The 17,119-nt window shown below is 40.8% G+C and overlaps 1 protein-coding gene across 1 annotated transcript in view; it reads right to left on the bottom strand.

Annotated features, from left to right (window-relative positions):
* LOC118417785 (low-density lipoprotein receptor-related protein 2-like) overlaps positions 1-12,560 on the bottom strand; it is a 14,184-nt gene extending 1,624 nt beyond the window's left edge. Inside the window, exons 1-7 of the mRNA XM_035823503.1 lie at positions 10,164-12,560; positions 9,131-9,241; positions 8,045-8,140; positions 7,074-7,232; positions 6,122-6,217; positions 5,736-5,975; positions 3,416-3,479 (exon numbers count right to left, since the gene is read on the bottom strand). Coding sequence (XP_035679396.1) covers positions 3,416-3,479; positions 5,736-5,975; positions 6,122-6,217; positions 7,074-7,232; positions 8,045-8,140; positions 9,131-9,241; positions 10,164-10,398 — 1,001 coding nt within the window. The 5' untranslated portion in view covers positions 10,399-12,560. The remainder of the gene's footprint in view (positions 1-3,415; positions 3,480-5,735; positions 5,976-6,121; positions 6,218-7,073; positions 7,233-8,044; positions 8,141-9,130; positions 9,242-10,163) is intronic.
* Positions 12,561-17,119: the final 4,559 nt, after the last annotated feature.

The raw sequence follows: 17,119 nt of genomic DNA, 5'->3' as shown, positions 1-17,119 counted from the left end.
TAGAATGGGATTCTTAGAAGAACTCCGACAACGTAATCATTCTTGGAGATTTCAACACCCCTGGTATAAATTGGGATGCCAGCACAACAAACAACGCTCAGAACCATACAGGGCAGGCACAGAAACTACTGCACTTAGTGGATAACCATGGGCTATTCCAAACAGTTCAGGAACCAACTAGAAATGGTAATCTTCTGGACCTGGTCTTAGTTAATAACCCAAACATAATTGAAAAAAAAAACAGTTGTTCCATGACATGGTTCTAGTGGACGTAAACTTGGCACCCAAACAGAACAAAAAACCAAAAAGGAAAGTGTACATTCGCACGAAATCTGACGAGCCGGCTATCAAGAATGACCTTGAGGACTATGCAACAAACTTTAACCTGAGAACAAAAGAGATGTCAGTGACACAGAAATGGGATGACTTCAAAGGAAAAATGAAGTACACAATTAATGAACAAGCGCATTCAAGCAGATACAACTTGCCCTGGTTTAACAGAAACTTAAGAAGACACTGTCGGAAGAAGCAACGTCTTTACAATAAAGCTAAAAGAACAGGGCAAGAGGAAGACTGGAACAAGTACAATAAGGTAAAAAAAGGAGTGCAGAAAAGCATAAGATCAGCACATTCAAAATACGTGGCAAACATACTGGGAGAAGCTATCACTGACAAACCCAAAACATTCTGGTCATACATAAAAGGCCTGAGGAGAGACCTTGTTGGGGTAGCCACTCTAAAGGTGGGAGCACCATTATAAGTGACAGTGAGAAAAAAGCAGAAGCACTCAGTTCACAGTTTAAAAGTGTATTCACAGAAGAAGACACCACTGACATGCCATCTCTTGGGAACCCCTGCACCCCTCCGATGGTACGTATAGAAATTTCTACTTTTGGTGTAGAAAAAATGTTGCAAGGCCTCAATCCCTCCAAAGCATCCGGGCCAGACCAAATACCTCCTTGGTTCCTCAAAATGACAGCCAGTGAAATCGCACCTGTTTTGACTAACATTTTCCAACAATCGCTTGACACAGGAGAAATTCCCCAAGACTGGAGGGATGCAAACATATGCGCCATCAAAAGGGGAGACAGAGCGGTCCCCAGTAACTACAGACCTGTTTCACTTACCTGTATTTCCTGTAAACTACTCGAACACATTATCCATAGCCATATCATGAAACACTTGGAAGGCCACAATATACTCACAGACTACCAGCATGGATTCAGGGCAAAGCGATCCACAGAAACACAGCTTATTTTAACAGTTCACGACATAGCTGGGGCACTGAACAATAAAAGACAGGTGGATCTAGCAATACTTGATTTCACTAAAGCCTTCGACAAAGTCCCACATAGCAGACTCATATCAAAACTGGAGTACTATGGAATTCAAGGTACTACATTAAACTGGTTAAAGGCTTTCCTGGCGAATAGAGAGCAAACGGTAGTGGTTGAAGGGAAAGCCTCAGCTCCAGTTAAAGTAGCGTTGGGAGTTCCGCAAGGGACTATCCTGGGACCATTGCTCTTCCTATTGTACATAAACGACTTGCCAAACAAGCTCGATTCAAGTGTGAGGTTATTCGCCTGATTGTCTGCTATATATAGAGGTATCTGCAAAGAATGACTCGCAACTTCTTCAGAAAGATCTGAACACCCTGGAAGAATGGCAAAGGAAATGGCTTATGCAGTTCAATCCTGATAAGTGCTATATCATGCACATAACGAACAAACGCACAGCAAATGTGTCCCCTTACCAGTTTTGTGGTCAGACATTAGCAACCACGAAAAGCCACCCATGCCTAGGTGTTACGTAAACAACTGGGCTGAAGTGGGGTGTCCATGTTAACAAAATAAACAACCAAGGCTAAACAGACATTGGGAGTGATCAAACGCAACTTGTGGGCATGCCCAGCCAGGGTAAAATCACTTGCATACACATCACTGGTAAGACCTAACCTTGAATATGCTGCAACAGTATGGGATCCGTATACAAAGAAAAACAAAGATAAACTTGAAAGGGTACAGAACCAAGCTGCCAGATTCTGTACAAACAACTATAACAGGGATGCTAGTGTTACCAAAATGAAAACAGATCTGCAGTGGACATCACTTGAGGACAGAAGGAAAATGTCCAGACTTTGCATGATGTACAAAATGACCAATAAACTGGTGGACGTACCGACTGATAAGTATCTAATACCAGCTCAAAAACTTGCAGATAGATGTGCAAAAGTTAGGTGTGACGGATCGTTCAGTGTAATATAACCAGCTGCTGCTGCACCTCGTGCCTGCAAAGCTGGTGTGTTACGCCGAAGGGCGGTTATACCGGCTATATATAGATACAGATACAGATATGCTACGTAACGTTTGGACCATACAAAAAGTAGATTTTCCTGCCATTTCTTCACAAAGTAAGCTAAATCTACCCGTTAGCATTGAATACAAAGGCTCAGTAAGAGAAGGTACAACATTAGTGCATCATACAAACATGTCTACAATCTGTGATCTTTTAATCCTACATGGACCTCATGCTTTCTAGAGAAACACGCCCACATCTGGCTTATCACATTGTTGTGTGCCTGACTGCAGAGTGGGGTGTCTGATGACAGTTTCACCATAATTTTGTAAAATGTGATCTTTGGAAGATTTCTTGCAGTTTAGGAGGTAATATAACCTCAGCTTATTGATACCCTACAAAATAGACTCAGTGCATGATTATATGCTATTCTGAAGTGAAAAAATTGAGTGTTTTCAAAGAAGAAGATCTTGATTGTTCTCCCCTGTAGTCACCCTGGAGTATGATGAACTCATTACCCTACCCCCTAGGGTGCCTACTGGAGGCCTGGAAGTTGTTGTTTACAGACAGGAGGGTCTAACTCTGGTGGGCACTGAGATAAAACTACGTAGCATACCTTTAAACGGGTGTCGCATGCATATTAATGATCCCCACGAGTTGAATTTTGGTAGGCATTCATGAAAGCCTCGTTACCTATACCCCGCTGCACTCGTTAACTATGGCCCGGAATTTGAGTTGTGTATCTTTTTCGTTGATGTGGCTGCGAAATAATTTATCAGCCCTCGTAGTTTTAGTTACTATCATGTTCCCGACGGGGAACATCGTTTTTGCTGTTGTGTTCTTTTTTTTTCTTCTTTTCTTCTGTCTTAAGCCAAAAGGAGCTTACAGCTGGTGACTTCAACACATGAACTGAATATTAGCTGTTCAGGCAATTGTGACCAGGTTTGTGATAGTAAAATCTGCATGCTGTTCCATACAAAAAGCATTTTACTGAAAGGGAATTATTCTACAGTTTCTCGAAAGTGTTGCATGGCTAGCGTCAGATTTTTTTGTGTTTTCTTGATGTCAAAGTTTTTATTTCGATGGTTTGGAGGTTCCTAAAATGCCCAGCTAGTCTCACCTGTTAGTGTGCCCTACGTAACTCCTTCCCTTGTCCACTGCGTAGAAGCATCGCGTCGGTGGAGCTGAAGTCAAAACAAAATGGAGGACGTATGGAAGATAAAACTTTGAACACATATACAGTTGTCACGTATATACCGAGCTTATGTGAATGTACGATTTGAAACATGTTATCTTGATGCCCCTATCATGCTGTGTCTATAGAAGCTGATAAATTTCTTCCTCTATGTGGAAGAGAAAAAAAATTAATATAAGGTAGATATGACAATATGTGGCGTCGGGCGTGGCGTAACTGGTAGAGCTTTCGGCTCGGAATCTATGGGTCCTGAGTTCGATTCCCACCGTGCCCCCGACGTTGTGCCCTTGGGAAAGGCACTTTACACGACTTTCCTTCTGTCTGTACCGTGTATGTGGCATTGTTAATATAAGTTACAAAACTTGAGTGCAGTGCCACTTCGTCCTCGTCTGTCCAAAAGCAAATAGAAAAAAAAAAGATATGACAAGAGAGCTTTATATGGCATCGTAGCGAGTTTGGAAAGGTGTAAAACACCTTCCAGATTAATTTTGGACTTCTAGGTTAATTTCGGACAGACCTTGATCATTTGAAAAACGAATAAGCAAATGAATTAACATTCACGATATAGTATATTAAAAGATAACTAATATGTAGATTGTAATAGGATTTTTCAGGGAACAAAGCCAATTAATTGTGGCTCGGATTCCGCAACAAAATTTTGTAGAATTTTGGGAACCTGAGCCAGATCCGAGCCAGAATTCTGAGCAATTCTTCAGAAATCTGGGAGCCTGAGCCAGAATTCTGGAGAATTCTCCTGAATTCCTCAGAATTGGCTTTGTTCCTGGGGAAATCTGATTGCAATCTTCATATAAACTTCATTTTAATATAAGATATTTGTAAATGTTAATTCATTTGGGTAATTGTTTTTCAAATGATTAAGGTTAGTCCAGAATTAGCCTGGAAGTCCAAAATTAAGATGAAGGGTGTTGTTAGTATCTATTATGTGACCCCTACGACCACTGCGGTCATGGGTCGTAAGGTTCATTTTATCGATCCTGTGCTGTTGGGAAAGGTACTAAGTAACTAGAGTTCGGGGACCTCATACCTCCATGAAATATTTATTGCTTTTTTGTGGATGGTATGTATGTTTATAGTCGGTTGTATTTGAGAGTAATGGTTATAAATGTTATGGGAAAGTAGTGGTGTATTTATTTAATGACACAGAGTATGTCAGTCTGATTAGTAATTATTAAAATGTGACACTTAATTGTGTAATGTGCGTTTAAGAGGTCGACGGCATATGGTAGCGTGGTGTTCCTTAAGCTTGATGTTTGGCATTTAAACTGTCTAAGGTTGTCAGCATTATTGAGGTTCGACTATGTGCCTCAGAGCGGTGTGGTGGGAGGAAGTTGGGAAACTCAGAAAGAAGAAGGGATGTGGCCAACTTTAGTCAGATGGTGATTTGATTTTCCACCAATATGTCATAACATCAGCTGTTCACACGGTACAAAAACGAGATGCACACTTTCCTCTGACAGCCCTACACCAACTGTAAGATGAATACTTGGCGCCAACCCCGTCTGCTAAAAAACAAGTACCATTGGCTACGAAAGAGACAACTAACAACTGTCCCTTATCGTAACGAAATCAGAACATCTGTTTCGCCCATAAAACGTCTGACACCCAACCCATCTAAGATGAGAGGACCTAATGGCATTTTAATCACCATGTCACTCAAATCAGCAGTACAGTATGTGAGACATCCATACCTGTTAAGCATTACCGTTAAATGTACCTCAACTTCTTACAATTATACTTACGCTTCACATCTCCATGATATCCTAAGCAGACATAAATAAAACTAATTATCATATTAAAAAACCTCGAGGTTCCCCAAACAGCTGTCATACAAATCACCTCACTATCTGCTTGGAGCTAAGCCCATTAACAAACACTTAAAGCACAATGCCTGTTCCAATATATCGCAGATATAGGGGTGATTTCTGATATTATTACATCGATTATAACGACAGATACGGCGCCCAAAATCCCATCGATTCGAGCTTTCATCACACCCCACCAACACAACAAGTATGAAACCAATTCATCCAGCCGTTCTTGAGTATTCTTGTACACAGACAGAAACACATAACAGAAAATATAACCTCCATGACATTTCATGGAGGTAATTAACACGACCAGGTTAAATATGTGTTATTGTCCTTGGCTCGGGAGGTGAAAGGTGGTGAAAGGAGTTGGCGAACTTGTATTCGTCAACGATGAAGAATAAAAACGTTAAATTTACCATCACAGGCGAAGACATCATCGCAGTACATCCACCTGATGAGCGGGTTGTTTGTGTAGCACCACGGCCTGTCCTTCCCGTCCGGGTTCCGGCAGTAGTTCCTCTCCAGCCCTGCCGATGGGTAGGCCTGTGGAGTGTGGTTATGGGCGTGGGGGTACTGAGATGTCCAGAACTGACAGGTGTTGTCCCGGTTTGCAAGGCCCCGGTAGCTTGTCCCTCTGTCATGTGTATAGTAACAGACTGTGGACATATAATGTTACATTGTAAATGTTGTGCACAAAAGAAGGTGCTCGTAAAATCGCATTTTTGCATGCTTTATAGTAGACACAGAAAGTATGGGCTAGCTTGATGTTCAATTTTTTAACTCCAAAATAAACCGTACGTACCACAGTTCTGCTCGTCACTGTTGTCCCCACAGTCGTTTCTGCCGTCACACCGAGACAGCTGGTGGAACATGGCTCCATTGTCACAGGCAGAGGGTGCTGGAGAACAAATGGGCACTGTTGAGCTACAAAGTATGCATATATGAACATTCAACTATCTCTCTGTCTGCCTCTCTGTCTCTTTGTCTCTCTCTGTCTCTCTTTCTGTCTGTCTCTCTCGCTGCCTGTCTGTCTCTCTCCGTGTCTCTGTCTCTGTCTATCTGTCTGTCTCTTTGTCTGTTTCTTTGTCTCACCGTGTCTCTAACTGTCTCTCTCTCTCTCTGTCTCTCTCTCTGTCTGCCTGTCTGTCTTTCTCTTTCTCTAGAAATTTCTAAATCTGTGCATTTTTAATTGAAAATTGAATGTCTTTTGTTAGGTATAACATTAATGAAGTAGACACGGAGTTTTCTCAATCAACTCCAGTCCTATTTTTGTGTTGGTAATTACAGTTTAACTAGTTCAATACATCCTCCTAACGCCCGGTCCCCAACGGCACTACCTTATGGGGCCCTGCTATCCCATGCCCTATTAGTGGCTATTATGATTGTCGCCACAAACAAGCTGTCGACCAATCAGAGAATAGGCCTTTCTTGGGCTTGTTGTTGTCGCAAGCTGTCTCGCAAAGGCCGCTGGGAAGCTATCAGCCAATCATGTTACGTATTACCATGACTTTGTTTGCTCACCATGCCAACGCCCGATCCCCAACGGCTGACTGCCCATATAAGGGCAAGCTCATTAATATTCATAAGCAAGGCACCCCTAATAACCGAATACTGTGGCTGAGTTGTCAGGGGTGATATCATAGGCTTTGCCGTGATTGTCAACCCTGAGTGTGAGGGTGGTTCAATAATGACTTCTACCAACACAGATAACTTTCAAGCTAACCGCCTACTAACATTACAGCCAGTTTACTCACAGCAGGACTCGTCACTGCCATCCCAACAATCCTCCACGTCGTCACATCTAGCATATTGTCCTTTCGGTTCACCAAAGCAGGGGATGTGAGTTTCGGCACACATTTTCTGTGAATCTATACACTGTCCATTGCTGCAGGCCAGTCTACCTTGCCGATCGCCTGTATGAAATATAAGCGCAAAATTAAGCAAAAGCAATTCGTTTTTTTAACATATCTTCTTTTTCAAAAAAAGTTTGTAGTTAAAGGCATAAAACATTAACTCAAGTGGGAGAGGTTGAACACAAAGCACATTATATTTGTCTTTTTTTTTATTGTACTTCTTGAAATTGCAGCAATTACACAAAAACGACAGCCATGGTTTTCACGCAACTGAAAGGCTACAGGAATAATTGCAGAATATTTCCCCTTCTTTCAAGCAACTCGCACACAATAATACATCCAATCAGTGATAGTATTGTGAGTGAGCAAAAAGAGAACTACATTTACTTAGTTTCGGGACCAGGGCATTAAGATGATTATACTATTGTATCTAGCTATAGTCTAGCCTTGTAATATTATATAGAGCGTACATATGCTAACGCAGCTCTAAGTTATGATGTGCTCTTGATAGGAGAAGATGAAAGAAACAGAAGGGAAGCAAAAAAAATATGTTTTCCTATCTTCCATCAAAATTACACTTTCATTTATTGCTTTATATAAAACAACTACAGTAGGTATACAGGCTTGATAAATTACACGAACAAAATCTAATATATTTTTTCTTTAGATTCTGTATCTAAAATATTTACAAACTCAATATTAAGATAAAAGTTAAAACATATGTATAAAAATAGGTACCTACAACTGAACTTGGGAAATTTGAAGATCAAACTCATGAAAGTGAGAAAAACTGAACCTTACTCAACTTAGAGAATCTATAAGACCAAGAGAAAGGCAAAGAAATAGAAAGAAACACATGTGCCCATACTCACAGCAGTTCTGCTCGTCTGTATTGTCTCCACAGTCGTCTGTACCGTCACACACTTCTGTCTTGTTGATGGCGACTCCACTCGGACAGATCTCTTTATCTACATTCAAGGAGACAAGTCAGAGGATCGGTGACAAGGTTTCTACACTACTGGTCCGTTTACGTAGATCGTTATTTCTAGACATACAATAAAGCCCTATTCGATGGTCAGGGGTGCCTAAGTAGTAACAAAAAATGTATTAAATTTGCATTAATATTTTATGAAAAACGCACAAATCGCTAGATAAAGACGTACGAGGGTTAGGCGACTATCTCGTAGAGTTGTGTCTGTTCATTAACTGGTCCAAATTGCTTGTCTGACATCGCGTTTATTTTACAATTTTCAAAAAGGTTTAATTTGCAAAATTTTTTGAACGGACCAAAACAAGAAGCATCGATATATCGCCAGTTGCAACAAGAGCGGTCACTTCATACTGCAATGGTATTATTACTATTTCCAATGAAGATATTTTTGATTTATGTTAGGAAACAAAACATGGGATGTGAAATCCCGGGCGTAAAGCTGTCTCAGTGCATTCTGAAGTGAAAAAAAATTGAATGTTTGAAAAGAAGAAGATCTTCCCCTGTAGCCAGCTGGAGTGTGATAAACTCATTAGCCCACCCCCTATGGTACCTACTGGAGGCCTGGAAGTTGTTACTTACAGCCAACAGGGTCTAACTTGGGAGGACACAAAGATAATTACGTAGCATACCTTTAAGAAATACAAGAATTTTATTTTTATTCTCTTTCTCCAAATATGACAGGACTTATTTCCTGGAAGATAAATTTTTTGTAAGGAAGCAAAACAAGATAAACAAGAAAAACATTTCTGGGAATACTTTGCTATATTTGCTTGCCACATGGACAAGCACATTTTTTCTAAGATTTCTTGGGAACAGAATAATTTTCTTTCTGGAAGATAAATTTTCCGTGACAAGCACATTTTTCTAAAAATTTTTGGGACAGAATAATTCTCTTCCAGGAAGATATATTTTCTGTGAGGAAGCAAAGCAAGATAAATAAGAAAAGGCATTTTTGGCAGTGAATTACCGCAGTTTTCTTCATCGCTCCCATCGTCACAGTCCACTATGCCGTCACAGACCACCTCATAGACGTCACAGTTATCATCTGTACACACCGTCCTCTCAACTCCGGAGCAAGCTGGGCGAACAAAGAAAATACACAGGACTAAGGGGACATACATAAAACTACCTGTGTCTGAGAGGATTTATAATTATTACCCCTTAAATGCTGTAGAAGACGATAGTCATTTTATCCTTTGTATGATGTTATAAGAGCAACCAATCCTATTACTAATATAAAAGGACCCGCATATAGACGAAGTGGGTAATTTCGGTGTACCGGTGCAAACCCGTTTTTTTTCTTATTTGACCGGTCCAGAAAAACCGAACCTAAAAAAAAAAAAACAGCAGACCGGATGTTGGATCTATTGTAAAATGATCATGAACGGATTACATGATCAGGCATCCACACGTTTTAGGGCTTACCCGTCGAGGAAAATAACAATACTGAAGTAGAGTCTATAGTAATTTCTACCAAGTTTCACAGTCAATCGTACGGAGGCAGTCAGCCTTGTAGGATTTTAAAACAGTAAGGGAAGTCGAATACTCCACAAAACAGATTTCTTTGTAGAAAATAGTCCATTGTTTTGTGTATCTTTGGGATTTCTATTTTGTATTGTAACTTGCTGTATTGCCGTATCCAGTCTAACTAGGGGTCCAAGCTTAAGCCTATACAACTTACTCTCAGCCCCAAGAGCTATCTGCCACTTGAAGACCATGATCACAGCGTGTCCGGAACACGAGATATCAAACCCGGAAGTTCCGCTGTAGTACCACAACAAGCCGCTAGGGTCCCCAAATCTAATCGTTTCTGGGTCTTATCAAGACTAGGTAGGTCAAACCAAATATCAGTACAATCCATCTATGTCTGTATCTACACACAAACAATTAAACACAAACGTAACGCTACCCAAAATATAACCTTCGTGACGAAGGTAATAAAAAATGTCTGACATGCGCAGACGAGTGAGATACTATCTTAAGTAGTACTGAGCACTCACCTTGGAAAAACTTGACCTCACCGATTGGTCTACGATACTCATTCGGAAACTCCAGGCGCCAAAGCTGTCCTGTGGTGAGGAGTCCAGTCAGGTCCATTTCTTTCAGATAGAGTGTGTTAGACAAATCTTTGTCACCCCTGAAGTGAGTGTTGTGTGCCACAGTGGTCCATTGTTGTCCTGTCATAACCATGACTGTAGCGTCCATGTTATGGCCATGTACGAAGAGTTCACGCATAGACCAAATGCGAATTCTGGAGAGCGTCAGGGACCTCTGCAAATCAAAAGTCAGCTGCCAAGTGGCGTCCTCGTCTCCACGTCTCCAAGCCGTCTGGATGTTGGAGTCCAAGACATACCCGGCATCCCATCGGAGTCCGTCACCCCCCTCCCATAGGTCCGGTGTCACCCATGTCGGGTCGGTCTCCACCCAGCCACCTGCAAGTAACAGTCTTTCTATTAATGTTTCATGGAGGTATGTATGCAACTAGCATCACGTATGAGGAATAGAGTTCGACGGGCGATTCTTGACAGAACTATGGCCGTTTTTTTTCTCAATCACTGTGCACTATCTAAAGCTAAAAAAACCTCTCTTGTACCTGCACCTTATGGTTACATTTAGATGCACTTTCCTCGCAAGTATATACTATCACAGTCTCACAACTAAAATGTTTTTTTCTTAATCACTGTGCAATATTTAATCAATGATTCCCGACCAACAGGGTAGAGTTTCATACCAAAACTTCTTGTTCAATTCTTCTGTGTTTTTGAAATTCTGTGCCTTTCTCCAGGACAATAAATTAGACCTATACAAAGGTGGCCGCTGATACAGGTTTGACTGTTTCAAAGTTCACACTACCACTTGTTTTTTCCTGTTTTACTGCACTTACTTAACCCGTCGAGACATTTTCGTGTATGAAGAATTTCAAGAAGGAATAAAAATGTTCCTGTTTAATCTAACAACAACATACATGTATAGTTTCTTAATTTTAAGTTAAGGAACTATTAGTCGAACGAATTTACACTTTCGAGAATTTCAAGAGTCTAAATCTAAATTACTTGCTTTGTTTGTCTAAAGATTAACTTCCTGTCACGTTAAAGAAAATATTAGAGCATTTAGAAGAAGAATCTTGTTTCATGACAAATACTATATTAAAAAATACTTAGGAAAATATTCTTAATTAGGTGTCACAATGTTTTTACAACCTCAGTAAGGTTAGCTTCTTTCAAAGCAAAATATATACACAAGAAGAAAGAGGAAAATAAGAAATATGCAATTTTGGAAGTAATACGGATATGGGTAACTAGTCTGCTTACCAGGTAGTGAAAAAACACCTGGCAGGCAGTGACACAGACCCAACAGTAACATCAGTGATGTTCGGATGAGTTTCAGGTTGTCCATTCTTCTCAGCACTCCCTCGGCTTTGTGTTCAACAATGTACAGCTACTCTGTACCGTCCTTTATGTAAACTACTGGGTGCAAATATTCACAATCGCGTGCGCTGTGCTCGTATCCCCTGTCTTCATGGTATGAAAGAATGGTAGCCTCTTCAGTAGGCTTCACGGCAGCAGCATATCACAGCTGATTAAACGCCCTGTAATGCGTTAGTTTTTCATTCGCTGTCAGCCTGAACCGAGGCTATACGAGGGGCATTCTTCAGCTATCACGGTTGTGTTTGTGCTCCGTTGTGTTTCTCGCTCACATAGCAAAAATTGTTCAAAGCACGACATGTGTGTGGCTATTGGGCCTCGCTAACAACAACAACACAAACAACTTCGCCGTCCAGAACTTGGTCACTCCGAATCTACGCGAAAAGAAGCAACTCTGAAACCATCCGGTAATAGAATAGACCTTTCCGAAATTCACTCCCTGCAAGAATAAACTATTACTAACAATGATAAAAATCTAAGAATAATCTTGAATTAGCAAAGAAAAAGTGTTTTGTTCCGCTGCCAACAGCCGCTACATTCTCTAACGTATGAGGCTGTTGCGAACTGACCAACACTAACAAAACTGGACTCTAGGCAAATGCAAACAGAAGCATGCAATTCGCCCTTTTTTGCTTCTCATGAGGAAATGCCGTCTGCAACACCGAAGTAATCAACAGTGTTAGTTTTACGTGCACAGATCTGGACATGCCTAAAGTTACGAGCAGGTGAACAGACTGGTACCAGCTCGGTAGTATGCGTGAGGAAAGAAGGTATCATTCATTATCAATATTCTCTTTCCGTTGTACTCACTTAAAATTCAACTGATAAGCTAAACATTTTCTTTATGTTTATAATACCTTATTTCTACGCTTTGTCCAGTAGAAGACAACAACTCAGTAAACCCAGTCTGTTAATAGATACAACTTATTTAAGTTGGACTTCTTTTCATGGTGGTCACCAAAATGACTCAGCAATTTGGTACGGAAGAAAATTACAACAAAAACATATGCATTTTTTATGCCAATGTTTTTTTTTTCTCGGACTTCCAAACTATGGAACTCTCTCAATGACTGCTGTATATAGTCTTCAAAACATCCTCATTCCTTAGCTCAATAATCTTTTCCCATTCTTTCTAATTAGCTTATTACCTGGACGTGGTCGTTATACCCCTATCACATTTGAAGAAAATCAATCGGACGACGATTCTGCGGCAATCGCCTGAGCCTCGCTTATACCTCCCTAACATTAGGTGACAATCGATTGGAAGACTGGTCTACGAGCTCTAAATGACATTTTCGTGAGTAAGACGTCCGGTGTTCTCACAATAATCTTTTTAGGGATCGCCGGCAAATTTTCAGGGGTCGTACGATGGTCGCGGTGCAGCGAAACATGTTTTTAACATAAGCGACAAGTCGCAGGAGATCTCTGAGATCGTAGAGCTCGTTACCGAGTCGCAGATCGTGCGTGCAAATCGTGCGTACCTCGCAAGGGTATCGGTCAATAGTCTTGCGTCAATCCAACGATTGAAGACTGATAGGCGAGCACAGACATAGGTATTAATCATCGAGCGCAACTCGGATGGCGAACGCCCGTCAGTCGGGTGACGTTCGGGCGACGTTCGCCCGACTTCCAGATCTTTACAAATGTTGAATTTCTGGGAATGTGAGGGTAATTCTAACATTGTGGCCGCTGTGGTAGTATGTAGGCTGGCTTTGTGACACACTTTCCTTTCTTGTGTCATTTCTATCATGCCCGCGCATTACATTCATTTGTTTTAATTAAGGATTCCGACAACAAAATAAGCAACATTTATCTTTGCCTTTTTTGAGGAACGTTTTGTGTTACCTTGTCCGCGTGCAAGAGGTCATGGGAGGTTCATTACCATAGATTTATTCACGGTCGATCTCACGAGCCTCGCTTATATGTGAGGGGGAGAGTTTTGGGGCGAAAAATACGCAATACCATCTTAAGATCTTAAAATCAGCCGACCTGCCTGCGATCGCGAAGTACGTCCGAAGATCGTATATAATGTGATGGGGGTATTAGGGCTTTGTCGTACGATTTTGATGCCATAGGACTAACCATGGATAACATTTGGTGTACCAAGGCAGTAAAACGTTGCAAGAGACGTTCATTTTTGTCCTCCGTTACTACGGATTCTTATTACTTTGTGACTGGAGGGTAACCTCCAGCAACAAAGTCTTCTAATCACTTGGTGCGTTGAGTGTTCGCACCTAGATCTCTATGTTCCGTATGCCGCAATCGCATGTGGATTGGCATATCGTCTATACTCCGTTGGGAAATGATGCACGTTATTTTTATTTCGCCGCAGCTGTTTTTATTATGGATGTAATAATTTCAGTTTTCACCCCTACGCCGTCCGGTATAGTGGTCCAGGTCTTCCTTATGATTGAGCCTTAAGCCTTGTGGTAATTTGACACCGTCAAGCAGATGTTGTCCTCGTCGGAATATGCCATCTCGTTCGGGCTTTGCGTTTCCAGTATTGAGGTTGGTTTGACATAGCATACTGTTAACATTCTGCGCGGTTGATAGTCATATGCATTTTATGGTTAGAACGTGTTTGATCCTTGGAATCTTTTTGGGGGGGGGGGCGGGGGGGGTTAGCCATTTTCATTATCCATGTAATAATTTGAGAAATCACCCCTATTTCCCTGGTATTGTGGAACAGCTGGCCTATATACGATGTGGTTTGATAATTACTTATCTCCAAGCAGATATGGGGTTATGTTATGTCCACAGCTGTCATTGACCCACTTTTTAAAGTGGTGTGCGTCTCAAGTATCCATTGTAAAGCTGTGTAGTTGTTGTTTCCATTTGGTGTCGTTCGATTGAGACGCTGATTTCGCTGTGTTTTGAATTTGGCAGTGATAGGTATGTTAGTTTTTAAGTAAGTTTTTGGTATAAGCTGATGTGATGTGTTTTGTATGCGATATAAACACCGAGTCATACCCCACAGAAAACATCACAACCGACATAAACCATAATTAAGTCACAGAGTATGTTACCAACGGTCCCTTGTTATTATTAGAGCAACTGTTTGCCGATGCTGGACAATTTGAATATGATAGATAACTTTGTATTTAGCCACTTGTGCCTTTGGGGACCTGGTGTGTTATACTTCGTTTGCGCTGTTAGATTTTGTGCTCCGCGTGGCGTTATGAGGATGTTGTGTTGGTAAGTACATGCATTATTATATACATGTATCTGGCATCAACATGTCTCCGTATCCTACATGTAGGTATTGGTTGAAGGATATTTCAAGAACACCACGCTACCATATGGCGTCGATCTATTAAACTCACATTACACTTTCAAGTGTCACATATTTATTTGTGACTTGATTTGGAGGTTATATTTTCAGTTGTAGCGTTCGTGTGTCTGTGTGTGTTTGTCTGTATGCATGTGTGCGTGTGTGTGTGTGCATAATTCATAAGGAACTTAGATAATTCCATTGTTTTCCATAAGGCCACGTTGATTTGATTATATGGATGACATCCGCGCTCGCACCAATTTTCGGCCATTTCCAAAAAAAAAAAAGTTTTCGACCACACAATGAATTGTGCAAAGCAGCTCTAAAATGAGCACAAATATTCCGTAGATTGAAAACAAAAGTATCAGAAAACAGATAACTAATGCCATAAAATGCCAAAATGAATCTAAAGTCAAAGAATAAGATGTGAAAGGACAGAAAGAAAAAAATCTATTGTTGGTTGGGGGAGGTACCAGTACAGAAAATTCAGGTCCCGCGAGGATCATTTCCAGGTCCGGACATGAACCTGAACCTGATTGTGTGTGGAAACTTGAGAACTGGCAATACTCAAAACAATGGTAATTGGTCAATTTTGCTACAAAGGAATCTGTTTGTGGATTATTGGACTCCCACTGCATTTTAAAATCCCATCTCCATGTAATAAAGGCTAACTGTCTCACCGTTGACTGTAGAAACTTGGTGCAATTGACTATAAACTCTACTTGACTTCGCTCTTGTTGTCTTCTTGGCCCCCCCGGTTAGACCCCAAATGCCTGCCGACATAGTGTGTCCATTTTGTAATTGGCGAAACCTGTTTCTCTGTTTTTTTTTTTCAGGTCTGTTTTTTTCGGATTGGTCCAAGAAGAAAAAAATGTTTTGCACCCGTATGATGTACTGTTCCCTACACCTAACTGTTGGTATACCATACTATGTGTGTTTAGTCCTATGTTCAACCTTCCTGGCCACTTTGATTTCATACTGAAGGCAACTTTTTTTTGGCCAAACTTTTTTTTTATTCGCTCGCTCGCATCAGTTTTGGAGTTCCCGGAGGATGTCATCCATATAATCAAATCAACATGGCCTAACTGGACATCAATAAATGTAACACTAATAATGCATGACTGGCGGAATATAGACAGAGACTAAATAATTGCATAATTGATACAAAATGGCAAATATAGATGATGTGATGTTTTACATGTTACACGCGTAAACTAATCAATGCTGAGCACCACCATGCATAAATCATGTAACTGTATATGTCATTTGCATAAACACTACAAAATCTCTAAATATTTCATGGAGGTATAAGGTCGCTGAACTCAAGTATATTATTGTTTCTACTTCCCTGCATATGTTTGTTACGTCATAATATCAAGGACATGTACCCAGTCCGTCGAGCCATGACTGTACAATTAAGGTCTTTCATTGATTGAGTTGAGACAGACAAGGTTTTGAGTAACCACCTTGAGCGGGTGCTACTTTGACCTGTGACTTAATTTTGTGTGTCTACTGTATAGAGGGGTCATAGTTGAAAAATCATGACTTGCCAAGATAGGATGCAATATGTGTGCTTGTGGGTGCTTAAATTGAATGATAGGTCCACTTGCCTCGGTATACAAATATCATATCGTATGGAGCTAGGTGCAGTAAGACACAAATGTTCTGTCTGAAATATTTCCACACACAGAAGTACCATTAATGTACACAGTATGCTTTGATATTAAGTAAAACCTTATCATGTGTACGCAGGTTTTTATGTAAAATGTGGTCATAAAGCTGTAGATGTAAAAAAAAAGATAAAGGTCTTTTATCCGCTCATTTAGTCATAAACGGGCGTTTCTTATTGAAACGGTTGTCGCCATATCGCTGATTGGTCGAGCGAGTCAAAAAACTTAAACCGTCACCATTAGAGTGGTGGTCCATCCCGGTGTGAATAGATCAAATAAATCTGTCCTAATATGCAGCTTGTACTGTTCAGTACAAATATGGTGTACATGTGGTACAACATTAAGCGTTTTATTGGGCATACAATACAAACATGGAACACCTCGCGTACAGGGGAATACTTGCTAGGGTATAACGTTACATTTCCAAACTGGGGCCAGGGCCAGGCTGTTTGTGGCAATAAAAAAATAGAAATGTATACGTAAAGATATACACAAATAATGCCAGTGACTATTCTCTTTACGTCTTACGTACTTGGGTGTCTTTTATAGGATACTTTTGGTTCCCGAACGCTCTCCGGCCGGGCCCCGGT

Source organism: Branchiostoma floridae, chromosome 6, assembly GCF_000003815.2.
Source record: "Branchiostoma floridae strain S238N-H82 chromosome 6, Bfl_VNyyK, whole genome shotgun sequence".
In the NCBI taxonomy this organism is placed as follows: domain Eukaryota; kingdom Metazoa; phylum Chordata; class Leptocardii; order Amphioxiformes; family Branchiostomatidae; genus Branchiostoma; species Branchiostoma floridae.
The sequence above is the reverse complement of the archived record's forward strand: the minus strand, read 5'-3'. Positions and strand labels throughout refer to the sequence as shown.